The 23,379-nt window shown below is 37.4% G+C and overlaps 1 protein-coding gene across 3 annotated transcripts in view; it reads right to left on the reverse strand.

Moving 5' to 3' along the window:
• Positions 1 to 23,379, reverse strand: part of BCLAF3 (BCLAF1 and THRAP3 family member 3) — a 52,200-nt gene that overhangs the window by 12,889 nt on the left and 15,932 nt on the right. For all 3 annotated transcript variants that reach the window (XM_039529063.1, XM_039529065.1, XM_039529068.1), the window contains exons 2-9: positions 23,000 to 23,079; positions 18,967 to 19,545; positions 17,946 to 18,611; positions 15,658 to 15,836; positions 14,209 to 14,323; positions 13,874 to 13,937; positions 10,580 to 10,698; positions 6,924 to 7,038 (exon numbers count right to left, since the gene is read on the reverse strand). In XM_039529063.1, coding sequence (XP_039384997.1) covers positions 6,924 to 7,038; positions 10,580 to 10,698; positions 13,874 to 13,937; positions 14,209 to 14,323; positions 15,658 to 15,836; positions 17,946 to 18,611; positions 18,967 to 19,545; positions 23,000 to 23,046 — 1,884 coding nt within the window. In that variant the 5' untranslated portion in view covers positions 23,047 to 23,079. The remainder of the gene's footprint in view (positions 1 to 6,923; positions 7,039 to 10,579; positions 10,699 to 13,873; positions 13,938 to 14,208; positions 14,324 to 15,657; positions 15,837 to 17,945; positions 18,612 to 18,966; positions 19,546 to 22,999; positions 23,080 to 23,379) is intronic.

Consider the following 23,379-nt stretch of genomic DNA (forward strand, 5'->3'; position numbering starts at 1 on the left):
CTACTATTTTTTTTTCAGACTCATTACCAGTCAGACATTAGGACACTAGAGCAGCCATATGTATTTCTAGCATACTCATTACTGTAATACCCACGCACTGAACAGCACCTTAAGAACTGTGTTAGATTTGTTCATAAGGATGACTACTCTTCATCCTTTCTTGAGTGTGGCATGTATCAATATGAGAGGCTCATCTACCCTAGAAACATGCACCATTTCAGAAGCAAGTGACACAACTAAGTGTTGTTGGAACTGTTTGTAACTACAACTGTTGAGTGTGTGTGCATTAAGCAGCCTTAGTTATGTAAAACAGTGCAGTGCCTCCATACGCAGCACTCCTTCCCACCGCTGCTTTACCTGTGCGTTGTGACCCTTTTCCCATAGTTTCAAGCACAGCTGCCAGGAGCTGGTGCATTTTTTAACATATATGACATGTATTATGTCATTTTCATATATAAATCTATCTTCCAGATGCATGTAAAATATAAATACAAATATAAAAGTGTTATAGAAATTGTTTCATGTAGGCAGAGCTTAAATGATGCTAAGTTCTTCTTTTATCAACTGAAAATTCAACTTTTTTTATAATACTTCTTTTAATGATAAATCATTAATACTTTAAAAAGTTTTGAATTTGTTGGGACTACTATTTTCTTCAAAGAGAAATATTTTTTTGATCTTTGAAACAGTTATAGGGGGTATACAGAGGTCCTCCTAGGAATACATCAACATATGTATATATTTGTCTAGTTTTACAACCGGTTAGATAAAAAGCACTGGCAAAGTCAGTACAAACTAAAATTTCATAAAAACAATGACTTGTTAATACTGCACACTGAACGATAAATACAATATTTATATGCCAATTGATTTATTTTATAATTATATGGTTAAAATGGAAAAGCAAGCAATTTTTCAGTAATAGTGTGCTATGATATAAGAATGGCCATACTGGGTCAGACCTAAGGTCCATCTAGCCAAGGGGTCTCAAACTCAAATGATCACGAGGGCCACATGAGGACTAGTACATTGGCCCGAGGGCCGCACTACTGACACCTCCCTCCTGCTGACCTCGGCCCCGCCCCTACTCCACCCCTTCCATGAAGCCTCGCCTCTGCCCCACCTCTTCCCACCCCTTCCCTGCCCCCATTCAAACCCCTTCCCCGACACTGAAGGGGTAAATTTAAGCTACTCCTACACCTGATAGGTTTCTAAATTAACTGTGCCAACTCAGGAAAGGGACCTGGACATCCCTGTGATGACCCTGCAGCTGCATATTGAGCAAACAAGGATGCATAAGGAATGGGATAGGGAATACTTTGGAAAATATTAGAATGGTACAGCCTCATCTGCAATATTGTGTTCACTGGTTACCCCATCTCAAAAGATATTATTACAGAATTAGAAGGGGCTCAGAAGACGACAAAAATGATTGAGGGCATGGAAAAAATCTTATGGAGAGAGACTGAAGAGAATGGGACTGTTTTCCTTAGAAAGGAGATTAATAAAAGGCAACATGATAATAGTATATAAAATAATGAGTGGCATAGAGAAGATACATCAGGAGCTTCTGTTCTTCCTGTCTCATAATACAAGAATATAGGGGTATTTAATGAAATCAAAAGGTGTCAGCATTTTGTTTGTTTGTACCAAAATACGTAATTTGAGCGTGGAACTCATTGAAGCCAAGACTTACAAAGATTCAAAGAGAGTCTGGACATTTACTTGGATAACTAGAATATCTAGAGTTCTCGTTATTAATGCTAACAAAAAGAGTATTGGAAGGGAGATAAAACATTATGTTTCATGGTTTAAACCAACCTGTAACTATTAGGTATTAGCATGAAACCTTCATGGAGGAAAGATTACCTTGCACCTACCTCCTATAAGGTTTCTTGCACCTTCCTCTGAAACTACAGTGTGGGGCTACTGTCATGAGACACTATACTGGACTAAATGGTCCACATATCTGATCTAGTATGGCAACTATGTTAAATTTTGGACCCAAACTACCAGATATTGTCCATTTAACAACAATAGTCAAATTATGGCAACAAAATTGAGTTTACATCAACTTTCTAGTAGTATTTCAGTTGTATCAAGGACAATCATTTTATTATTTTTATATATAAAAACACAACATACTGTCAGGTTTCATGTCATGCAGGATCTTAATATCCGGTATGACCTGCCACTCAGATTTAAATCTTTCAAATATCAGTTGCTTCTTTAATGTCTGTATACGATGCACCTGAACCAACCATTTAATCATAGAGCCAGACAAGCATGATTTAACCATAGAGTATTTTAAATACCAAATAAACAAAAATTAAGCAGAAATATCCACACAACACCATAAAAACTGGATGTCCAATCTAATTTAAAATATAATTTTAAATAATTTCAAGGATTTATTTCTGTCCTTATTTAAATATTCTTTTAAAAGTGCTATTCATAGAGCCTTGCCTACTAGTCATGCTTGCCCTTGGAAACCTGCCCCTCTGGTACAATCTTCTCACTGTATAGTTACATGTCAACAAAAATGAATACACTTAAAAGGAGAGTGGTTACGATTGCGTTTTGTCATTTAAAAAGCATGCGCCTTATGACTGCATGTTGGGACACACCAAACATAAAGGTTAGCCAGACGTTCATTCCACTTGTTCCCCTAAATTTTATGATTTTGCTGATATTATGCTAAACTGCTACAGTTCTTCCACAGAATCCAGGATGAATTCCTTAATCAGCACCAAAATTGAGCCAACTACAAAGATTAATCTGGATGTAATTTATCTGTTGCAGTTTGGGATTTATTTATTTAAAGGTTTAGTTTCTTATTACATGGGACACATGACACAATTTTAGGATTAATTTGTTTTCACAAATTTTTAGCACCTTTTACATTTTTAGATTAAATTCAGGCTATAAACCCATTTTATGACTGTGGGCAGAGCAGGAGTAAAATACAATCACTGCACCCAGCACACATACACCTCCACTATGACCTTTGGTGGGAACTTATTATTCCATAACATGATCTCAAGTTACACAGCTCAAAGATACGGGCCTATTTTACTCCCATAGTGCAATATATCATGTTTAATTTACTTTTCACAAACTCTCACAAACTCTCAACATTTCATGTTTCTCCCTCCCATATCTGTATTTCCTGTCTATATATCTACATGCATTTTTCCAAGCTGAATCTCACTGAATTATTTTCTCTCTTTTTAATCTCTCTAGGTCACTTCATTATCATATTATTTACCTATTATCTCTTCTTCCCTTGTGGCTATTTGCAACTGCCCATTCACCAAGCACAACTTTTTATTAGTGTCATTAACATATGCTCAGTTCTAGATCATTTATGAAGATATTTGGTTAGACTGGACCTGAACTGAATCAACATTTGTGGGATTCCACAAAATATCTCCTTCAAATCTGACACGCTATTTAATATTGTCTTTTTTTTTAAAATGGTCCTGCCCCCAATTTTGAATCCATGCAACAATATTCATATCCAAGACCACATGAATTTGTTCTGGTAGCAGGATTCTGTGAGTTACTAATGCTTTACTAAGATTCAAATATTAATCTTCCAAATTCCCTTTGCATACTTTTTGAATGACTTGATAAATTAGCAATGCAGTGGATAGTGGATCCATTTCTATGCTGGTTACTGCCCATGATTTTGTTGTTCTCTTGATACTTAGTGATTTTTTCTTAACATTTCCTCTATATTTTACTAGAGATAGAATTGATAGTAAATTAATTGCTAGGATCACTATTCATTTTGAAGACCAATACTACCTTTGCTTTTTTTCTAATGATCTGGCACATATCCAGTTTTCATGACATTTCAGAAATATATCATTCATGAGTTTTACAAATTCCCTTAAGAGCACAGAATGTATATTATGCAGACTGGATGATCTTTGTATTCATATTTAATGTACTTTATTTCCTTACTTGCTTTTTGTCAAGAACTTGTATAACATTGTCTCACTTTCTATTTGTGTAAGCTTCTCAGGTTTTCTTGAAGGCAGATCTTTTTGAAAAGAAGTTTAATATTATAGCTATTTTGGATCTTTATTTTCATTCAAGTTCTTTAAATAGCTGCTTTCACTCTTCTCTACTGCAGTGCTTTCCAACCCAAGAGATGCCAAACTACTCTAGGGGATCAAGGCCAAAGAGCAGTGGATGCTGAGAAAGTTATATGGCTCTGGATCTACCTTAAAGCACACTGCAAAATTACTCTTAAGCTAAAGCTACAGGTGGCTCCTTGAAAACAATCTTGCCTCCCTGCTCCTGCTGCAGCCTGTAATTCTGTGATTGATGCTCACTTTTACAGAGATAAGGCTTAAGCTACAGCTTATCAGGCAAAGTTCTTCTCCCCTGGCACTCGGCTCAGCTACAAGAATATCTGCCACCCAGCCACACTGATACACCCCATGAATGGCTATCTTAGCAGTATACAGTGAGTGGGGAAATAGTAAGAGGGAGCAAAATGAAAAGAAACATTTTTAAAAAGGCAAAAAAACATATAGAAGAAGAGAGAAGATGGATGGAGAAAGGAAGCACAAGTGTGCCAGGGCAAGACAAGGACTAAAAAGGATGCTCATCTGCTAATCTGTCAGAACTGGGAGCTCTGACTAATAAAGACTGATAAAAAATGTTCTAGTGCTATCCCTAAAAGCCCTTTTAATCTCTTTAAAACATTTGGCCAGCACTAACTCATTCTAATTTTTGCTGATATATTCATTGTCAACTCTGAGGCAAGAATCCTGTCTTCAAACTGCCTAGCACATGGCTGGCTCTCTCTCCTTCAGGATGCCCTGCATTATTCAGTAGCTGTTCTTTCAGAGCTGCTCTTGCTTCTTACTCAGCAACTCTTCATTACTGGAACTTGTAAGTGTCAAGGCAAAGGCATTTTCTGCTGTCCAAGAACTCCCTTGTTTGCAGTTTCCTGTTAAATGTCAGGCTAAAGTTTTCACTGCACCCTTGGTAGACACAATGCATTAACTCAGTTCCCACTTTGAACCAACTCCCTTCTGATTTGCATTGAGTCTGTTAACCGCTAAGCTGGGCTCTCACAGTTTCAAATGCATAATTTCAATTTTAGTTCTGAATGAAGTATTATTCATGTCCTGTCCTAAACTGTTCTGTAGCATTGTCAGAGCTGTTAGAGAGTTGCCACATTACATCCCCAAAGCAACTGCATTTCAGTGTTGGTGAACTAATTGTGGATAATAAAAACAAACTTTGGTAGACTAAGGAAAAGTTTGATAAACCCATGGAAGTTTGACATTAAAATATTGACTAGATGTGTCAAGACATTAAATAAGAAAGACCACAAATTACATGTCTCCTATCTAGTTTCTTTTATTTATTCTGTATGCACCAAAACAGTCCCTTGAAAACTCAGAAGTTGAGGCTTTAGTTCTAATTTACACTGTACTTATTTCAACAAAAGTTTCTCTGCATGCCTTTGCTGCTCTAACTCTGTTAACTTACAGTCACTCATTTATCTGAGGGTATTTCAATACTCAAACAGTTATAGTGGCACGGCTGCAGCTGCACCCCTGGGGCACTTCAATGTAGACACTACTTATGCTGACAGGAGAAGTTCTCCCACTGGTATAGTTAATCCACCTCTCTGAGAGGAGGTAGCTAGGCTGACAGAAGAATTCTTCTATATACCTAGTGTAATCTACACCAGGGATAACTCAGGGGTTTGGATCTTTCACACCCCTAAGAGACATAGCTATACTGATGCAAGTTCCCAGTGTAGACCAGTCCTTAGTAAACACTTGAAAACAGACTAAATTTATTTGTAGAGAAACTGTCCAGAGGGAACATGCATTTATTTCTAATTATTGCAGGTCAGCATTGGACTCGCGGTAATCATTTTGCCCAGTTTAATATACACATTTTATTTAAAAAAGACTCATGGCGGTGTTAGTAAAGGCCCCATCTAAATTTGGTGAATTAAAAATCTAGAGTAACATGAGCTTTTTCACTACATGAATTTTAAGTCTGTCCAATTATTTCTATTCTCTGAATTTTTTTCTTATGCATTTCCTAGAATATTTCTAGTAACTAAAATGTAATCTCTCTGCAGAGGAGGGTACTTAATTTAAGCAAGATGTGCACTTTGTCCTTTGGTCAGCCACTGGAGTGTGTGGGCTGGCTCTCTGTTCCTGTGTTTTTCATCCAAAACTTCAGATGAGTCATTCAGTAATAAACCCTTTGATCTGTGCTTTAGGTGGGAGTATTTTATGAAGTAAGGGAACATATAGTGCATCACCAAATGTCTTGAATACAGGCTGCAATCAATACAAGTTTTAATTTAATAGCTCCCCATGATCTATTGAAATTGCAAAGTCATTCAGCACCCAGAATTACAATGACCTGCTCTCATTATCCTGTGTTAGAAACTCATCTCCCCATTTCCTGACTATCCTAAAAACGTTCTGACTCCACTGTAAATAGTTCCAAGTCTAAATCAAACAGTGTTCCGATTCCCAATAACCATCTCCATGCTAGGGAAATAAAAAGCCCATACAAGTTGCTTAGGAGTGGTAATAGGTATCAAGAGGCAGAAAAATCAAGATTTTAAATCAGAATGTCAAGATTCATGCAAGCCAATACCTTTTTGTATACTATGTAACAGTTGTAACATTTGAAAAAGTTCATATGCAGCAGAGTTTACCCATGACCAGTAAACTTTAGTACTATTCAGATGTAATTTAACACAGGTAAATCTTATGATGTAACAAATCATCTTTTGAATCTTAACGTGACAAGGGATCAGGAGACTTAAAATTCACGTCAGCCCAGCCAACACAGCACAATTTTAAATCTGAGTATAAAGGAAACAGAAGAGAAAGACACAGAAAGGGATCTATTTCACTTCAACTTACCATGTGAGGTTTCCTAATAAATTTCCTGAAAGGTGGTTTTAGGAATCTTATAGGTTTTTGGAATCCATCAATTTGAGAGTTCTGTAATTTTGAAAAGCTACCATTGTGCTCATTCCTGATTGGATACAGAAAATGAAAAAGGAATGAAAACTAAGCCAGCAATATTTTAAAAATAAGCTATTTTAAAAGTTTAACATATTTTTTAATACTTGTACATAATTTAAACTGGCACATTAATTGACAAATTACTAGTGGTCCATTTTCACTGTCGAAACAAAAGTTAAATGAAATTATCATTGCATTCTGGTACACAGATTAATAAACAGACAAGCTAGTGATTCTCAGTGCTTTCTTTAAATCCTCATCATACAACTGAAAATCTTTGTACAAATGATTCAATGATGCATGTGCTTGACTATCCCTGCCCTCTGCTGGCTGGAATATGTTAGACCTACTTTTAATTATTTTACAGCTTGAACTTGTCTCAGCCTAGTGTGGCTGTCCAACAAAGCTCTATGTCTTAGTGTTCTTATAAAATGGAGAGTTCTATTATTTTAAATGGCAGAAGTCTGCATTTTTGGAGCTAAAGATCACAAGTTCTATTCCTCATACCACATTCAGTACACAGTGTGACATCCAGCCTCTATTTATGTACCACTGATAGGATTTTCAAAAGCATGTAAGGGCCTGCCCACACAGTACAGCACTGATGCAGCTGTGCTGCTGCAGCACATCTGGTGAAGATGCTCGATGCCAATGGGAGAGAGCTCTCCCGCCTGTTCTACAACAACTCTTTTTCTGCATATCCAGTAGATTAAAAGCCCCAGCTGGCATTAGGGGGTAGCAAGCAGGGCAACTGCCTGGGGCCCCACGCCACAGGGGGCCCGCAAAGCTAAGTTGCTCAAGCTTTGGCTTCAGCCCAGGACTGTGCGGCTCGGGCTTTAGCCCCAGGCCCCAGTGAGTCTAACACCGGCCCTGCTCTCTGGTTTATTTTGGCGGACCCCCTGAAATCTGTTTGTGGCCCCCCACTGGGCCCCATACCCGTGGCTAAAAACCATTGCTGAATACAACATACTCTTAGCACCCTGGATGAAGAGACAAGAACAAATTTTGAAGGTGGAATTTTAAAAATCTGGTTTTGACCAATGTTATGCATGTCAGATTAGACAATCAAATGATTCCTTCTAGGCTAAAGAACTATTAACCTATGAAAGTGCAGGATATGAAGAAAAACTGCACGAATGATGAAGAATCCTTGGCGTTACATGGCACCAATAGCAGCAAAGCTGCAAAGAACAAGAAGAAAAACTACATTTCTTCTCTAGGTCTCGCACAAAATTTTATTTTTTCCTACAACTTTTGAATATTTCACAATTGTACATTGGTGTCTTATATAAGGTTTAAATATAAAGCTGAAGAATAACTGCCTGAAACGTAAGACTGGGGTTTATGGTTAGCAGTTTCAAATGCATAAAACCTGGAATGCTGCTTTAATATGCCTTTTATATTCTCTCCTGACAGAAAGAAAATAGTTCATTCGTGTAAGCACCCAGTCTTCTAAATAAAACCATACAAAATTTGTAATTTTTAAAGCTCTAAATTAAAACAGACATTATGCAGTACACAAAAGAATGCTTACTGATATACCCTTAGGTCTCCTTCCTGAACAGGCCATACCACTCACTCTCTCTTATTTAGTATACCACAAATACAGTAGTGTCAACATCTACCTAAGAAAAGATTCACCATAAAAAGAAGCAGCCACTACAAGTCAAGATTTAGCTTTGGGACTATACAACTGACCACTTCCATTTGTCTGTTCAAGTTGCTTAGCATCTACTTTTAAATAAGAATTTATAGTATGGTCTAAAAGCATTTAAATGTAAATCTCTATTGTTTGAAAATATATAGTTATAAAATGAATTCCAAGGACACTCTGAGGTATACTGGATGAGAGTTGAATAGCAGTGAATCAAGCTAGTCACTTACATAATATATTCTGTATGATCTTCCATGAAAGTTCTCGTCACTTTTTTTTTTTTAAAGGAAAACATGATGACGATGTTACAAACTGACAAAGGAAAGGAAATTAGTTCCTTCTCCCCTTCTTAAGTCTGCACCCAGTCCAAGCCACAAATTAGTTTTCTAATCAGCAGGTATTGCAACTTACTATGTAATAGACTTTGTATTTAAAATAAATATGCACTGGCATGTTATGAGATATCATCAAATCAAGCCATATTTCATTACAATTTGACAGTTTCCTCCACAATTATTCTTTTCTGTACAAAGAAGTCATCTCTGTATATTCCGATTAATCTTTTAAGGTTAACCAGTAACCATATACTCATTCATAAGCTGAATTGTTTTTAGTAAAAAAGGGAAGCACCAGAGAAGGGGGTCGGCTTATGAACGGGTATAGAGAGGGAGAGGTGGGACACAGCCCCTCCCCCCAACACAGGGAGCAAGGAGAGGCAACACAGCCAGCAGAGGCAGAAGGGAAGAGGCGGGGCCAGAGTCTCTCCCCTTCTGGCCATGCTGCTCTCCCCACAGCCTCAGAAGCAGCTGCAGCTCCAGGGCTGCTAGGCTGCAGCTGTGCCGCTCAGCCCCGCCCCCCAGAGCAGGCTGTGGCTGCACCACCTGGCCTGCCTGAGCATGCTGTGGCTGTGCTGCCCAGCCCAGCCCACTGGAACATGCTCCGGCCACTCCGCCCAGCCTGCCGGAGCAGCTCCAACCAGGCCAGAGACATTCTCCCCTGGCCCTCCCCAGATAAGGTGGGAAGGGATGAGATGGGGAGAGCGTAGGGGTCCCAGGCTAGGGGTGGGGTCATGTGGAGGGTGGTCACAGGGGTTTCTTCCCTGACCCCCAGATTCTCCCCCCAAAAAACACTTCCCTACCAGTTGCTGTCCCGGCCCATCAGGGTAAGCAGCTGGCGCACCGGGACACTTTGTTTACTTAGGTTTACAGCCGTGCCTTCGGACGCTTGAGGTAAACAAACCATCTCGGCCCACCAGCGGCTTATCTTGATGGCCTGGGAACCAAAGTTTGCTGACCCCTGAATTATAGGGTCAGATTATGAATGGGTTATAAAAAAATTTTCATTTTTACTTATTCATCTTGGGGGGCGGGGGGGATCGGCTTATAAATAAACTGACTTATAATCGAGTATATACAGCAGTAAAATTGAGTTAAGCAGACATTTCTGTGCTGAATGTCCCCACTAATCAAGCAGTGGGAGGCACTCTGTGCAATAATAAACTGTAACTAAATCTTTTGAAAAAGAAATCTCTAAAATACTCTTGGAACTTCCTGCTTCACTGAAGGTATCCCAGACAGGGACATCACAAATAGCAATGGTTGCACAGAACAATTAATTCCTTCCTCCTTCCCACAGCCTGGCCAGTGGAACATTTGACACTTAAAGCTTAATTTTGATTTTCACATTGCAGTTCACCTTTATAAAAGTTAAAGGATTCTCTCTTTCAAGGCTGTTCTTTGTTACTATAGAATAAAGTCTGGGTGTGTTTATAGTGGATTTCAATGGAATTTGATTTTGAGACTCAAAATTCAAGGACCAACCTTAAAAACAGATGCAAAAAATTTCTGATGACCCTACAGACTCAGGTATACAGATGTATTCACTAACAGTAGATTACCTTTGAATTACACTGTCTATGTGAAACACTCTCTCATCTTCATTCTGCAGCCTCTCTTTTCTCCTCCTCTCTATATCATGCCGTAGATCATTTGGATCTTCTAGAACTCTCACAACAGTCTAAGTAATAGGAAGGGAAATTTTACTGAAATAATATTGGATATATAAAATCAATTTAAAGGCAGGTAACTTGATCCACACAGTAGGTGATGTGGCTTGTCTTGTGCTTGCAAAACCATTTTAAAGAAGTGTAACCATCTGAGGGCGTGTAGGAGGCTGGCATGCACACTGTCCCATGGATACAAAGTCCAAACCTTGGTTATAAAGAACTCAGCTCTGCAGCTATCTGCTGATCCTCTCTGCTTCATTTTACTAATTACAAGATCTCAAAGTAACAGGGAAGAAGGGTCAGTGTACAGCTGAAGAGGCAAAATATTCACAGAACTCAGTTACTGATACTTAGGCTGCCATTCTCCTTCATGTAGTTACCTCTGTAAATTTGCATTGTAGTAGATTAGCAAGCAGGAAGAGGGCAGAATACTTAATTAAAAGACCTCTTGAAATGAGCATCCTATTTGGCTATGGAGTGGAGAAAAAAAGTACTGAATAAACTAAGCTATGAGTGGAATTCCAAGTGGAATCCTTACAAAGAAAGGTACATTAATGACAGACTGGGAAGGTGGCTCCTCTGTTAGAAAGGGCTCCGAGTCCCTCTTGGTGCTGGAACTCTTTCAGGCCTGGTGTAATGAAGTGGGAAATATCTGTGTTGAATTAATATGGCACATGAGACTCTGCATTTACAATGGCATTTACAATGGCCAAGAGGGTCTGCCCCAGGAGCCAATGAGAGCTGACAAGCTAGCAAGGAGAGTCAGAAATGCAGAAACTGAAGTAGTGGCAGTTGGCTTCTCATAACCCAGAAATGGAGATAAATGGGCTGGCTGAAACATGTGAAAGACTGCAGTTAGGGGTTAGGTAAAGAGAAATATGCGTGTAGATTTTTATTATGTTTATCCTTTGCTCTGTACCATTACTGAATGAATAAAAAATGGGGGCTGTGTTTTGAAAAAAGCTGTTTTGGAGTCACTATAGCTACCTCAGTGGTCAAAGGACCCCTGAGTGAAAGTGGTGACAGGTGCCAAACCAAGCTGGGCCTGCCACATTAACACAGGTGGGAAACAGGGGAGCTGACAGCCATAGACCCAGTTCCAGAGTAGTTGAAGTACATGGTTCCACACAGAGTGAGGTGCAAGAAGACAGGTCTGCCACCTAGGGGGTACTTGAGAAGGACTAAAGGGGCTTAAACTTCACCCAGTAACTGTGACACCCAGATACATTACTTTAACCATCTGGATAATCTCTAGATCAGGGGTTCTCAAACTGGGGGTCGGGACTCCCCAGGGGGCCACAAGGTTATTACATGGAGGGTCGCAAGCTGTCAGCTTCCACTCCAAACCCCACTTTGCATCCAGCATTTATAATGGGGTTAAATATATAAAAAAGTGTTTTTAATTTATGGGGGGGGGAGGTCGCACTCAGAGGCTTGCTATGTGAAAGGGGTCACCAGTACAAAAGTTTGAGAACCACTGCTCTAGATGGAGATCTCGTCTCCTTTGGTCTTGTTACCAAAGTCCTCAAATAAGATTACTTCTAAAATTCCTTAATTTTCAAAGGTCTGTTTTCATATCTAATTTATTCAGCTAGCCTTCCTCAGCATGGTATGAAGCTCTGAGCAGAATATATAGATATATATGTTTTATTTTAGATCGGGGTCGGCAACCTTTCAGAAGTGGTGTGCCGAGTCTTCATTTATTCACTCTAATTTAAGGTTTCGTGTTCCAGTAATACATTTTAACGTTTTTAGAAGGTCTTTTTCTATAAGTCTATAATATATAACTAAACTATTGTTGTATGTAAAGTAAATAAGGTTTTTAAAATGCTTAAGAAGCTTCATTTAAAATTAAATTAAAATGCAGAGTTGCCCGAACCAATGGCCAGGACCCAGGCAGTGTGAGTGCCGCTGAAAATCAGCTTGCATGCCGCCTTCAGCATGCGCGCCATAGGTTGCCTACCCGTTTTAGATGATGCTCAGATACTACACTTTACCCAGAAATATTAACTAAGGATGCTGCACTGCTTTCTCTTTGGAAAATACTAAACAAGAAGGGTCCATCATTAAAGTCTGGATTTTATTCAGCCACCAGGAAGACAACTTTTCTGGAAAGAAAAGGTAGAGAAGTTCCCCAACATTCAAAAGGAGCAACCATAAGCCTACTAAGAACCTAGCTCAACATACAGAAGTTAACATGCTGGTGAACTGGGGGATTAGACCTTTAAAGGCAATGCTTCTCCATACAGTCCTGAGCGTGGCAAAAAGGGCATACCTCTTGAACGTTTCTTTGAAACAACTACATCAAAATTGTCTTGATATCTCAGCATGTTGTTTCTTAACAGAGAATAGAGGACAATGGGACTCTGAACAGGCTGCTATAACCAATTATTTGTCTTTCCTCTTTGGAGAAAGACTGAAGTACTTTTGACTGGTTGATCCAAAGCCTCAGATAGCGTGCCACATGGAAAGGCCTAGTCCCACTTTTCTTATTTGCATCTTGTTCTGATATCAGAGAACACCAGCCAAGTATCCTCAAGTAGGTGCCCTTTTCCCAAACACTTTAAGCACCTAGTGTGAAATGCAGTGCTTGAAGCCTGGGTGCTTTTCTGGATCCACATTAACTAGATCCTAACATTTTTTAAACAATATGTAAATACAACTCTAATCATTAAATTAAAGTACATTGACAATTCTGTTGGTTTGAGGTAAATAGTGCTGAGGCTGCTTGTGCCTACAAAAAGAGAAGTACTCAGGACAACTATTTAGTTTAGCAGGAGGGGAAGGAGGTTAACACCTTTTATAACCCCAGGTTGAACACTGGATCCATGGGTTAACTGGCATCAGCTCAATATTTAAACTGCTTCCAAATGGTTCTGGGTTCACAAAGCATAGCATGAGTACTCAAAAACTTCAGTTAGCACAGAACACATTTGCCTGCTTATTGAATGGGCAGGGAAATACACGACACCTGGACTGTCAAGATTCAGTTTCTAAATCTATGTGCAAACAAAATGTGGAAAAAAAATTAAAATGATCTTAAAATTGCTTGGTGGTTCAGGATTTGTATACTAACGGGAATGTTATGGACGAGTTACAAGAGCATGAAAAAAGGATAACAGAAGTGCTAACAGATTGTCATTGTAACTTATTCTCCCCCCATAAAAAAACAAAAAATTAACATACCTGTCCAGATTCACATGGCATAGCTAGTTTATTCTGAAGTTCTGCCAAAGATATATCAATTCTCCTGAAGTAATAAGCCGAAATGATATAAGAATGAGTATGCCACATTTAAACATGGAAGAGAATGATCACTTTAAACTAAATGTGATTGTTATGGCCATTTTAAAAACAATTATACTACACAGTTGCATGCTATGCAATTTATAGTCCACTAAAAGATGTTGAAAGAAATATTCCATTCATTTCATATTTCACATTTAGCTGCACGTATAATATAATGGAAACAATTGAATAGCTTAATCAATATAAATAATAGCATAAAGTTGATGCTTTACCTGTGAATTTCTGGATCTGAATATATTTTAACTTCATTTAAATTTACAACTGGTTTATCTTGAATTTTTGAGAAGCGTTCATTTAGAGTTAGGTCAGAAGAAGTAAAATAATTTGCTGTGAAGATATATTAAATGCAAAAATATTACTTTATCATTTGAATTGCAATTGCACAACCATACTATTAAAATATTAACTGTACAAAATAACGCTGAACGCTGACATTAAATCAAAATAAATTCCACTTGAAATCCAATGCTAACTCTCACTACTGAAAGATTAGTACTTTAACAAACTGCATACTTATTAAAGCAGACATCCTAGTACTTTAATATTTATAAAAAATATATCTCTATATATGGAGATATACCTATCTGATAGAACTGGAAGAGACTCTGAAAGGTCAAGTCCAGCCCCCTGCCTTCACTAGCAGGACCAAGTACTGATTTTGCCCCAGATCCCTAAGTGGCCCCCTCTAGGGCTGAACTCACAACCTGGGTTTAGCAGGCCAATGCTCAAACCGCTGAGCTATCCCTCCCCCCCATATATTAGCAACAATGTATTTAATCATTTCATTTTTCAATGAAATTAATCTCAACATAAAGAGATGTAAGGGTTTAACATCTCTGTTAATATAGTATTTTAAATACTGGTACCTATGGGCTGTCAATCAGCATTTCATAGAAGTAGCACTACAACAAATTAATAAGGAGCAGCAAATGTAAATTGCTTATAGTAAATTTTGAATAAAACAAAGTTTATCTTATCTCACTCCTTTCCTCCCAAGAAAAGTTATATAAGAGGCACCAGTATCTTTCCACTGCAACACATAAGCCCTGGTACTGCAAGATGGGATGCATATGGGTGTCCCACTGAGGTCAACAGCACTCTACCTTGGTGCAATAGTTTATGCATATGGATTACCACATAGAATTGAGGCCCTAGCTTTGTATTTGTTTTGGATGTAAATGAAATGCAAATCAAGACCATTTTTACTTAATATAAAAACTATGTAACCAAGTGAGGCCATCAATTAAGAGACTATTTTTGTCCCAGCAGTCAATTTCTAGCCCCACCTTTAACAATCAAGAGCCCCAATATCCTACCACCTTCTCCAGGCTGCCAAGCCCTCTGTGTATCCCTTATCCACATTCACTCAGGAGAGAACCTCAACTCTTCCTTGACAAGCAGCTTAATTTGATTGCTCCTCTAGCAAACCCTTCCTGAACCCTTAGCAGCACACCAGACTTCCTCTACTCTAGACTTCACATCAGCATTCCTTGTCAAACATGCACAAGGCCACAGCCACCGCACATACTGCTCAGAAATCTGCACAAGGCTTTACTTGTCTTGTTCTATTTGTATTCAAATAGAGAGTATTTTGGTAGATACCAAAACATTTTAATTAACCACATCCCTAGTTTATATGTTCAAGCATAAATTATAATCACCTTTAACTTGATGGATAATTGTTATGATTTCCTGAGTAAATTCTTTTGATGGATTGTTCTCGACATTTTGTGTTACAGATTCCATGTGTTCAAACACTGGATGAAAATTTTCATTTTTCCTGCCAACAGCAACCAGATCATGTGACATCTGCCGCTCCATAGTATGGCTAGAACCAGTCCTAGAATACATTTGCATAAATTTATTTAGTAACTTTAAGAGATACTGAAATATTAACAAAAAATTAAAATAAAGGAGTAGATCAAGAGACAATTTCATCTTAGGGAAAGGTGGAAACAAACTAAAGCCCTTTTCACATTTTAAATCAAACACTACACAAGGAACACAGATCATGAAGGAGAAGACTGAATGAGGGATGAAGGAGAGGCTAGCACAGCGACTATACATGAGTTAGGATACTAGGATTCAGTATTCTAGTATACTGAAATAAATTTCCATCTCTGCTGTGGGTGGCTTTTCCAAACATAAACAGAGTGAAATTAGCCAGACATGGCCAGGTTCTTCAGTACTGTTTTTCGGATCGTTGTGGGAATCAGTGAAATGGAGAAGAATCACGTCATGTATATTGCCACTCAAGAAAACAGGAACAGCAGCCCAAGCACAGGTGCCACTGTCTCTCAGCCTCCCTAGTGGTACAGCACTCTATAGTCTTTCATATTGGCCTCTCTTCAGTTAGTACAGTGTTCTCTCTAGTCTCCCTAACTCCACATTTTATTACTGATTTCAGGCAGAAAAATATACAAAAGAAACTTTGATTGGGAGGGAAAAATACTGTGGGAGTAGTTCCCTTGATATATAAGGAGTTTCTAATTGACTGTATTGTTTTGCTATTTCTTAGACTGAGGTAGTTTATCAATGTAATGAAATACCACTCAGACATCTAGAACATTGGTTTATTGTTCACTTTCAGAAAATACATCACGAACATAAGAACTGCTATACCAGATAAGACCCATGGCTCATCCAGTGCAGTCTCCGCAAGGGAAGTTTCTTCCTAACATTTGTCAGAAGTTGGCTTCTGCCATGAGGTATGACTGTTTGCCTCCCTTATAAAAAATCTTTCTCCTACCTTATGAAGTTATCCAATTCTTTTTTTAATCCCACTAACTCTTTCTTGATTAAATCTGGTCATCCCCAAGATTTTGCCACTTAACTGTTCAGCCTCTTCTACAGTTTATTAATATAATAATAAACACTAGTCTTAGTAGAGAATCTTATGACACGCAGTTGCTAATCTTTTGCCATGCTGCAAATGGATAGTTTTCTGTCTCTCAGGCAAGTTATAATTCAGCATAGTACTTTACCTCTCGGACGGTAACTACCTAGTTCCCCTATCCCACCCCCTCAAAATAGCTTCTTGTAAAGGACTGTCAAGGTTTTCCAGCCCAAAATTATATAAACCATCTCTCCTTTATTCACCATCATGTTAATATGTTAGAATAATTCTAGTATACTGAAGCATGATTTCTTCTCAAGAAGTCATACTGGCTTGTCCGTCCATGTAATTTTCATCTAGGTATTTATATTGCAATTTCTACTAATTTACTGGTACTTAAGTAGGTCTGATAGGGATGATCATAGAAATTACAATCAAACACCTATTTAACATAGGTACAACATTTGCCATTTCCAGTCCTCTGGCATAATGGTTGATTACGATAATGCCATATTTTTGTTAGCTGCTAGTGACTTCACTCTCAAGCTCATGCAGAACTGTTGCAGAAATACCATCAGGCCCAGGTAACATGCTGCTGTTTAATTTAGTTTGTTCCAGCAACACCTCTTTCAACATACTTGAATTGTACAGCCCATGAATGTACCATTTTGTTCTATAGTTTTACTGGATTTGAGATCTCAGGTGTTTGAGATTATATACATTTTAAGGCAGTAATTTTCAAAGGAGCCTGATGGAGTTAGATACCCAAGTACCAGTGGAAGTCAATTAAAATCCCATCCTAAATGGTCATTCCAGAAGAAAGGACAAAACCAGATTTCTACCTGGTTAAAAAAAATCCTAGGTAGATAAATGCATCTCAGTGAGAGGAAAGGAAAAAAAAGCATATTTTTTTTCTCCCTGCCACATCCTTATAATCAGGTACTATTTTCTTTTCAGAGAAACAAACAGTAACTCATCAGAGTTAGCAAGTTAGCATTTTTATACTAAGGATCCACCTTATTTTGCCCTAGTTACCACCTTAAGAATCTTTGGTTTCTCTAATAGTCACAACTAAACAAGAAAGGAAGCATGAACAGGTAAGAAAAAAAATACCTGTACTTGTTCATCATTTTCTTCATATCCACTTTGATTGTGAGCAGCTCCTTCCTAGGAGTGACATCTGACATTTTCACATCTGAAACTGTATGACTTGTGTCATGATGGCTATTAGAAGAATCTATTTTTTTTCTGAAATCCCCTTCATTCCTTACTCTTTCCTTCTTTGTGTTATTAAAGGGTCTCAGATCAACATCATTTTTGTAAGAGTTGGCACATGCATTGCAGCCCTTCTCTGAACTATATTTAATGGGCACTTCATTATGCCCTTCTTCAGTCTGTCTTACTCTTCCACCACTACAATAATCTAACTCTTTGCTATTCAGAGCACCCTTAGGAGAATTATATTTTTGGTCTTCCTGCTTTACATACTTCTGAGCTCTATCATCAGAAAAAGATTTTGTCCCATCTAGGTGTCTATGATGTTTGTAATTATAGTCATATGCTATCTTCGTAACAGAACTCTTTGTGTACTCCCTTTCAGCAGACCGATGAGCTTGGGGACCAATGTTTCTTTGCTCCTCCTTTTTTTGGTAGGGTGGAAAAGAACGATCTTGCTTCCATTTGTGATTTCTTGCTATTTCTCCATCGTCATATCTCTCAATTTCTTTAGCCCTTTTAGATGTGTGCCCATGTTCTCTGTAATCACGATCTTCAGGATACCTGTGTTGACATAAAGCAATTTACACTTGCACTAGAGAAGAAAGTGAGAATTTATGTGCAGAATGTTGGATAGCACGGCCTTATATGCAGAATGCGTGGCAAGTTAACCCAAAATCCCTCAAGCCAGAGTACAGAAGTGCAGGGGCACTTAAAAGGAAAATATTATCCTTTTATACTCTAGCTATGTACATGATTTACTTAAAAAGATAAATACTTCTCTACCACCAGTTGCCCACAATTAAACTACAAATTGATAAATGCCTTTCAAGGTGGAAATCTTCAACTATAACGAAAATAGACTTTCACTTGAGGCTTTACACCACATTACCCAGGTTTAATTATTTTATTCCTATACCTCTTCTGCAAAGAGCTCCTTGTCGTAAATTCTTCAGAAGCTCTTCGGAGCGATTGACCATATTTGTCTTCCTGAAACTTCTGGTGCCTCATTTCATCTTCATGCCATTTTCTTTCAAATTTACATGAAGCCCCTAATGGTCTATGAAAAGGTTTCATTCCTTTTTCATCTCCGGTGACTCTGAAGTCCTCAGGCATATATCTTTCTTGCATTTTGTGTGAGTAAAAAGGCTGATCGTGTTCTTTGTAGGATACTTCTGAGTATTTGGGTGGAAATTGATATCTCCTGTTGCCTTCACCCCTTTCTGATGAATGTGTTCTATAGGGTTTATGACTATATGTATCCTCTAAAGGAGTTCTTTTTACATTTGGCGAAGATGATCTATGTTCATAAATTCTGTGGTGGAGATTCCCATGTGGTGCAAATCTAGAATTGCTTTGTCCGTATTTCCCATCTTCCACTCTCCAAGACATAGGTTTCTTTAGGTCCTTCCTAAATCCCTTATATTCACAGTCATAATTAATATGAGCATGTCTTTGTCTCTGGTGTTCTGGGCTCCTAAATGCAGGTGATAAGGACCTACATAAGAAAAAAATTATTCCATTTTAAGTGTTACAAAAAAAACACATACAAATTTGTTGTTAAAACAAAAATATATTCAGTGCAAAAATAACTTACGCAGTATTGCTGCAATGTTATGGTTCATAATTTAAACAAGCCAAAGTATTCAACATTATAAAGTCCAAAGCAATTGTATCTCAGCTAGAGCTGATATAAAAACCTGATTTTTCCCTTAATGAAAAATTACACGGGAAAATACCCAGTTTTTTTTAACTGAAAAATTTCAGGTTTTCCACAAGAATTTTCATTTCAAAACAATTTTTTTTTCATTTTGATTATACTGGAAAATGTTGGAAAACAGTAAGCAAATGTAGAAAGCACTTTCACACTTGTTTACCATTTCACAATTTTTTCCAGTGGAAACAAAAAGGCCTGGAGGGTAGTAAGCAGTGGAGAATGGGTGAACCCCAAACATTCAAAAACCAAAAAAATGGAGACAAAATGTCAGTTTCCAAAAACTGGGAAAAAAATTGTTTTTAGAAATGTCACTTTGAAGCACTATGTTTAATTTCAAAATTTCCTTTTGAACAAAATAAAAAATGTTATTGAAATTAGCCTTTTCCTGCAGAAAATTCTGATTCTGTCAAAACCACATTTGCCACTAGGACAAGTTTTTATAAGTCAAGAAATATAAACCAGTTCTAATCTCTGTCTTCTTGCATATAAATATTAATGTTTTTGCTAGTAAGTATATACCCGAATATGTTAAATGGTGCTTCCACATGTTCATTTTTAAAAAAACAAAAACAAGTTTGATTGCACTTTCATATGCAAAACTAATTATTCAAATGAACAGTGTCCCATCACAAATTCAAGTGACACGTCCACATTAAAATAAATACTCCTCCATGTGTACCTCAATCTGTGATGAAAGCATGTGGGATAAAATATGCTCATCTGATTTTCAAAAATGCTGGAGGCCAGCTATGCAGTTTTTTTTGTTTTGTTTTTTTTTAAACTGCCAGACACCTACTAGTCAGAGGCCATTCCAAAAGAACAACACAGTAGGAACCACCAGTGAGAATCAGGAGGCAATCCCAGACCAAAGCATCTTGTATTTAAACTAATCAGTTCCTGAATATTTACAACAAATTCTGCAATCAATCCACAGATTTAGAGAACCCTTAAAAAACCTTCAGTAAATTCCAAGAAAAATCAGTATCTTCTTGTGGATTTTTCCTTAGCAAATGCAAAATTCATTGCAGATTGCTAGCTCAATTCTAAAAAAGCTGTCTGCAGACTCAGGACACCACCATCACCTTTGAAAAGTATGTTCACACCTATTGGGGCCAAATAGAAAGGTAGTGGCTGTTTTGACACTCTGCCAAAATTGATAGCAGGCACCCCTCTCCCTCTACTCAGCAGGGAAAGGCTTCATCCAGCCTACCCAACAAACCACTTCACTTAATTGTTAACCAGTTTGTTTTACTTTTTTTAAAAATGGAAGTGGAATTTAAAAGCTGTCTCAAATTAAACTGGTGCCATTCATGCACGAACTCCTTCTTGCAGGCTTAATGATACTTAAAACCGATTACCACTTTCTATCTGGCTCAAATTTCATGCAAGTAAGAACTCACAGAAACAATTTACTTTTGAAAACTTGCAATACATAAATACAAAACTTGCAATACATAAAATTAGTATTTTATAAAATAAATATGTTTTCTTTGAAATATATTTTAGTCTTAATATCTTTTTGTTCTTCTATCCTAGAAGATACAGGCTGTTTTATAAACTCGTATATAAAGCTATGTCCTGAAAACAAATATAAACTAAAGCTGTCGATTAATCACAGTTAACTCATGCGAGTAACTCAAAAAATTAATCGCAATTAATCACAGTTTTTAATTGCACTGTTAAACAATAGAATACCAACTGAAATTTATTAAATATTTTGGAAGTTTTTCTACATTTTCATATATTGTATTCTGTGTTGTAATTGAAATCAAAGTGTATATTATTTTTTATTGCAACTATATGGACTGTAAAAGTAATAAAAGAAATAGTATTTCTCAGTTCACCTCATACAAGTACTGTAGCGCAATCTCAATGTCGTGAAAGTGCAACTTACAAACGTAGATTCTTTTATTGTTACATAACTGCACTTAAAAACAAAACAAAGTACACTCAGTCCTACTTCTTGTTCAGCGAATCGCTAAGACAAACAAGTTTGTTTACATTTTCAGGAGATAATTCTGCCCACTTCTTGTTTACAATGTCACCAGAAAGTGAGAACAGGCATTTGCATGGCACTTTTGTAGCCGGCATTGCAAGGTATTTATGTGCCAGATATGCTAAACATTTGTATGCCCCTTCATGCTTCGGCCACCATTCCAGAGGACATGCTGATGACACTCGTTAAAAAAATAATGCATGAATTAAATTTGTGACTGAACTCCTTGGGAGAGAATTGTATGTCCCCTGCTCTGTTTTACTTGCATTCTGCCATATATTTCACGTCATAGCAATCTCAGATGATGACGAAGCACATGTTGGCATTTTAAGAACACTTTCACTGCAGATTTGACAAATCGCAAAGAAGTTACCAATGTGAGATTGCTAATGACAGCTACAGCACTCAACACAAGATTTAAGAATCTGAAGTGCCTTCCAAAATCTGAGAGGGACAAGGTGTCGAGCATACTTTCAGAAGTGTTAAAAGAGTGACACTCTGATGCAGAAACTACAGAATCCGAACCACCAAAAAAGAAAATCAACCTTCTGCTGGTGGCATCTAACTCAGATAATGAAAATAAACATGCGTCAGTCTGCACTGCTTTGGATTGTTATTGAGCAGAACCCGTCATCAGCATGGAAGCATGTCCCCTGGAATGGTGTTTGAAGCATGAATGGATATATGAATCTTTAGCGCATCTGGCACGTAAATACCTTGCAATGCCAGCTACAAAAGTGTCATGCAAATGCCTGTTCTCACTTTCAGGTGACATAGTAAACAAGAAGCAGGCAGAATTATCTCCTGCAAATGTAAACAAACTTGTTTGTCTGAGCAACTGGCTGAACAAGAAGTAGGACTGAGTGGACTTGCAAGCTCTAAATTTTTATATTGTTTTATTTTTGAATGCAGGGATTTTATGTATATAATTCTACATTTGTAAGTTCAACTTACATGATAGAGAGATTGCACTTCAGTACTTGTATTAGGTGAATCGAAAAATACTATTTCTTTTGTTTTTTTACAGTGCAAATACTTGTAATCAAAAATAAATATAAAGTGAGCACTGTACACTTTGTATTCTGTATTGTATTTAAATTAATATATTTTAAAATGTAGAAAACTTCCAAAAATATTTAAATAAATAGTATTCTATTATTAACAGTGCGATTAATCGCTATTAATTTTTTTAATTGCTTGACAGCTTTATATAAACTATAATAAAAGTTAAGCATTTACCTGTGTTTCCACCTTGGTGATCTTGATCTAGATCTAGATCTAGCCATCTTTTGATGTGTGTGTCAATTAGTTTCTTGAAGCTATAATAAAAATATGAATTATTAGTCTGTTTAGAGAGCTGTAATACAGCTATCAATAGGAGGCCTAGACAGTTTTTATTTATTTTACAAGATTTGTATTTAAAATGTTGTTCAGGTTTTTTTTTAAAAGGTAAAAAGTGATTAAATTCCCTTATATTCACTTTTAATCCATTTGTGACAGAGCCTTTCCCAGTGGTGACTTGCTATTTCTATATTCAGGTTTTTATAACTTGATTTAAGACATATATTTAAAAACACACAGATGATGATAAATACAATTTCAACTGCAGGAATAGCTAT

The sequence above is a fragment of the Mauremys reevesii genome, linkage group 1 (genome assembly GCF_016161935.1).
Source record: "Mauremys reevesii isolate NIE-2019 linkage group 1, ASM1616193v1, whole genome shotgun sequence".
Lineage (NCBI taxonomy): Eukaryota > Metazoa > Chordata > Testudines > Geoemydidae > Mauremys > Mauremys reevesii.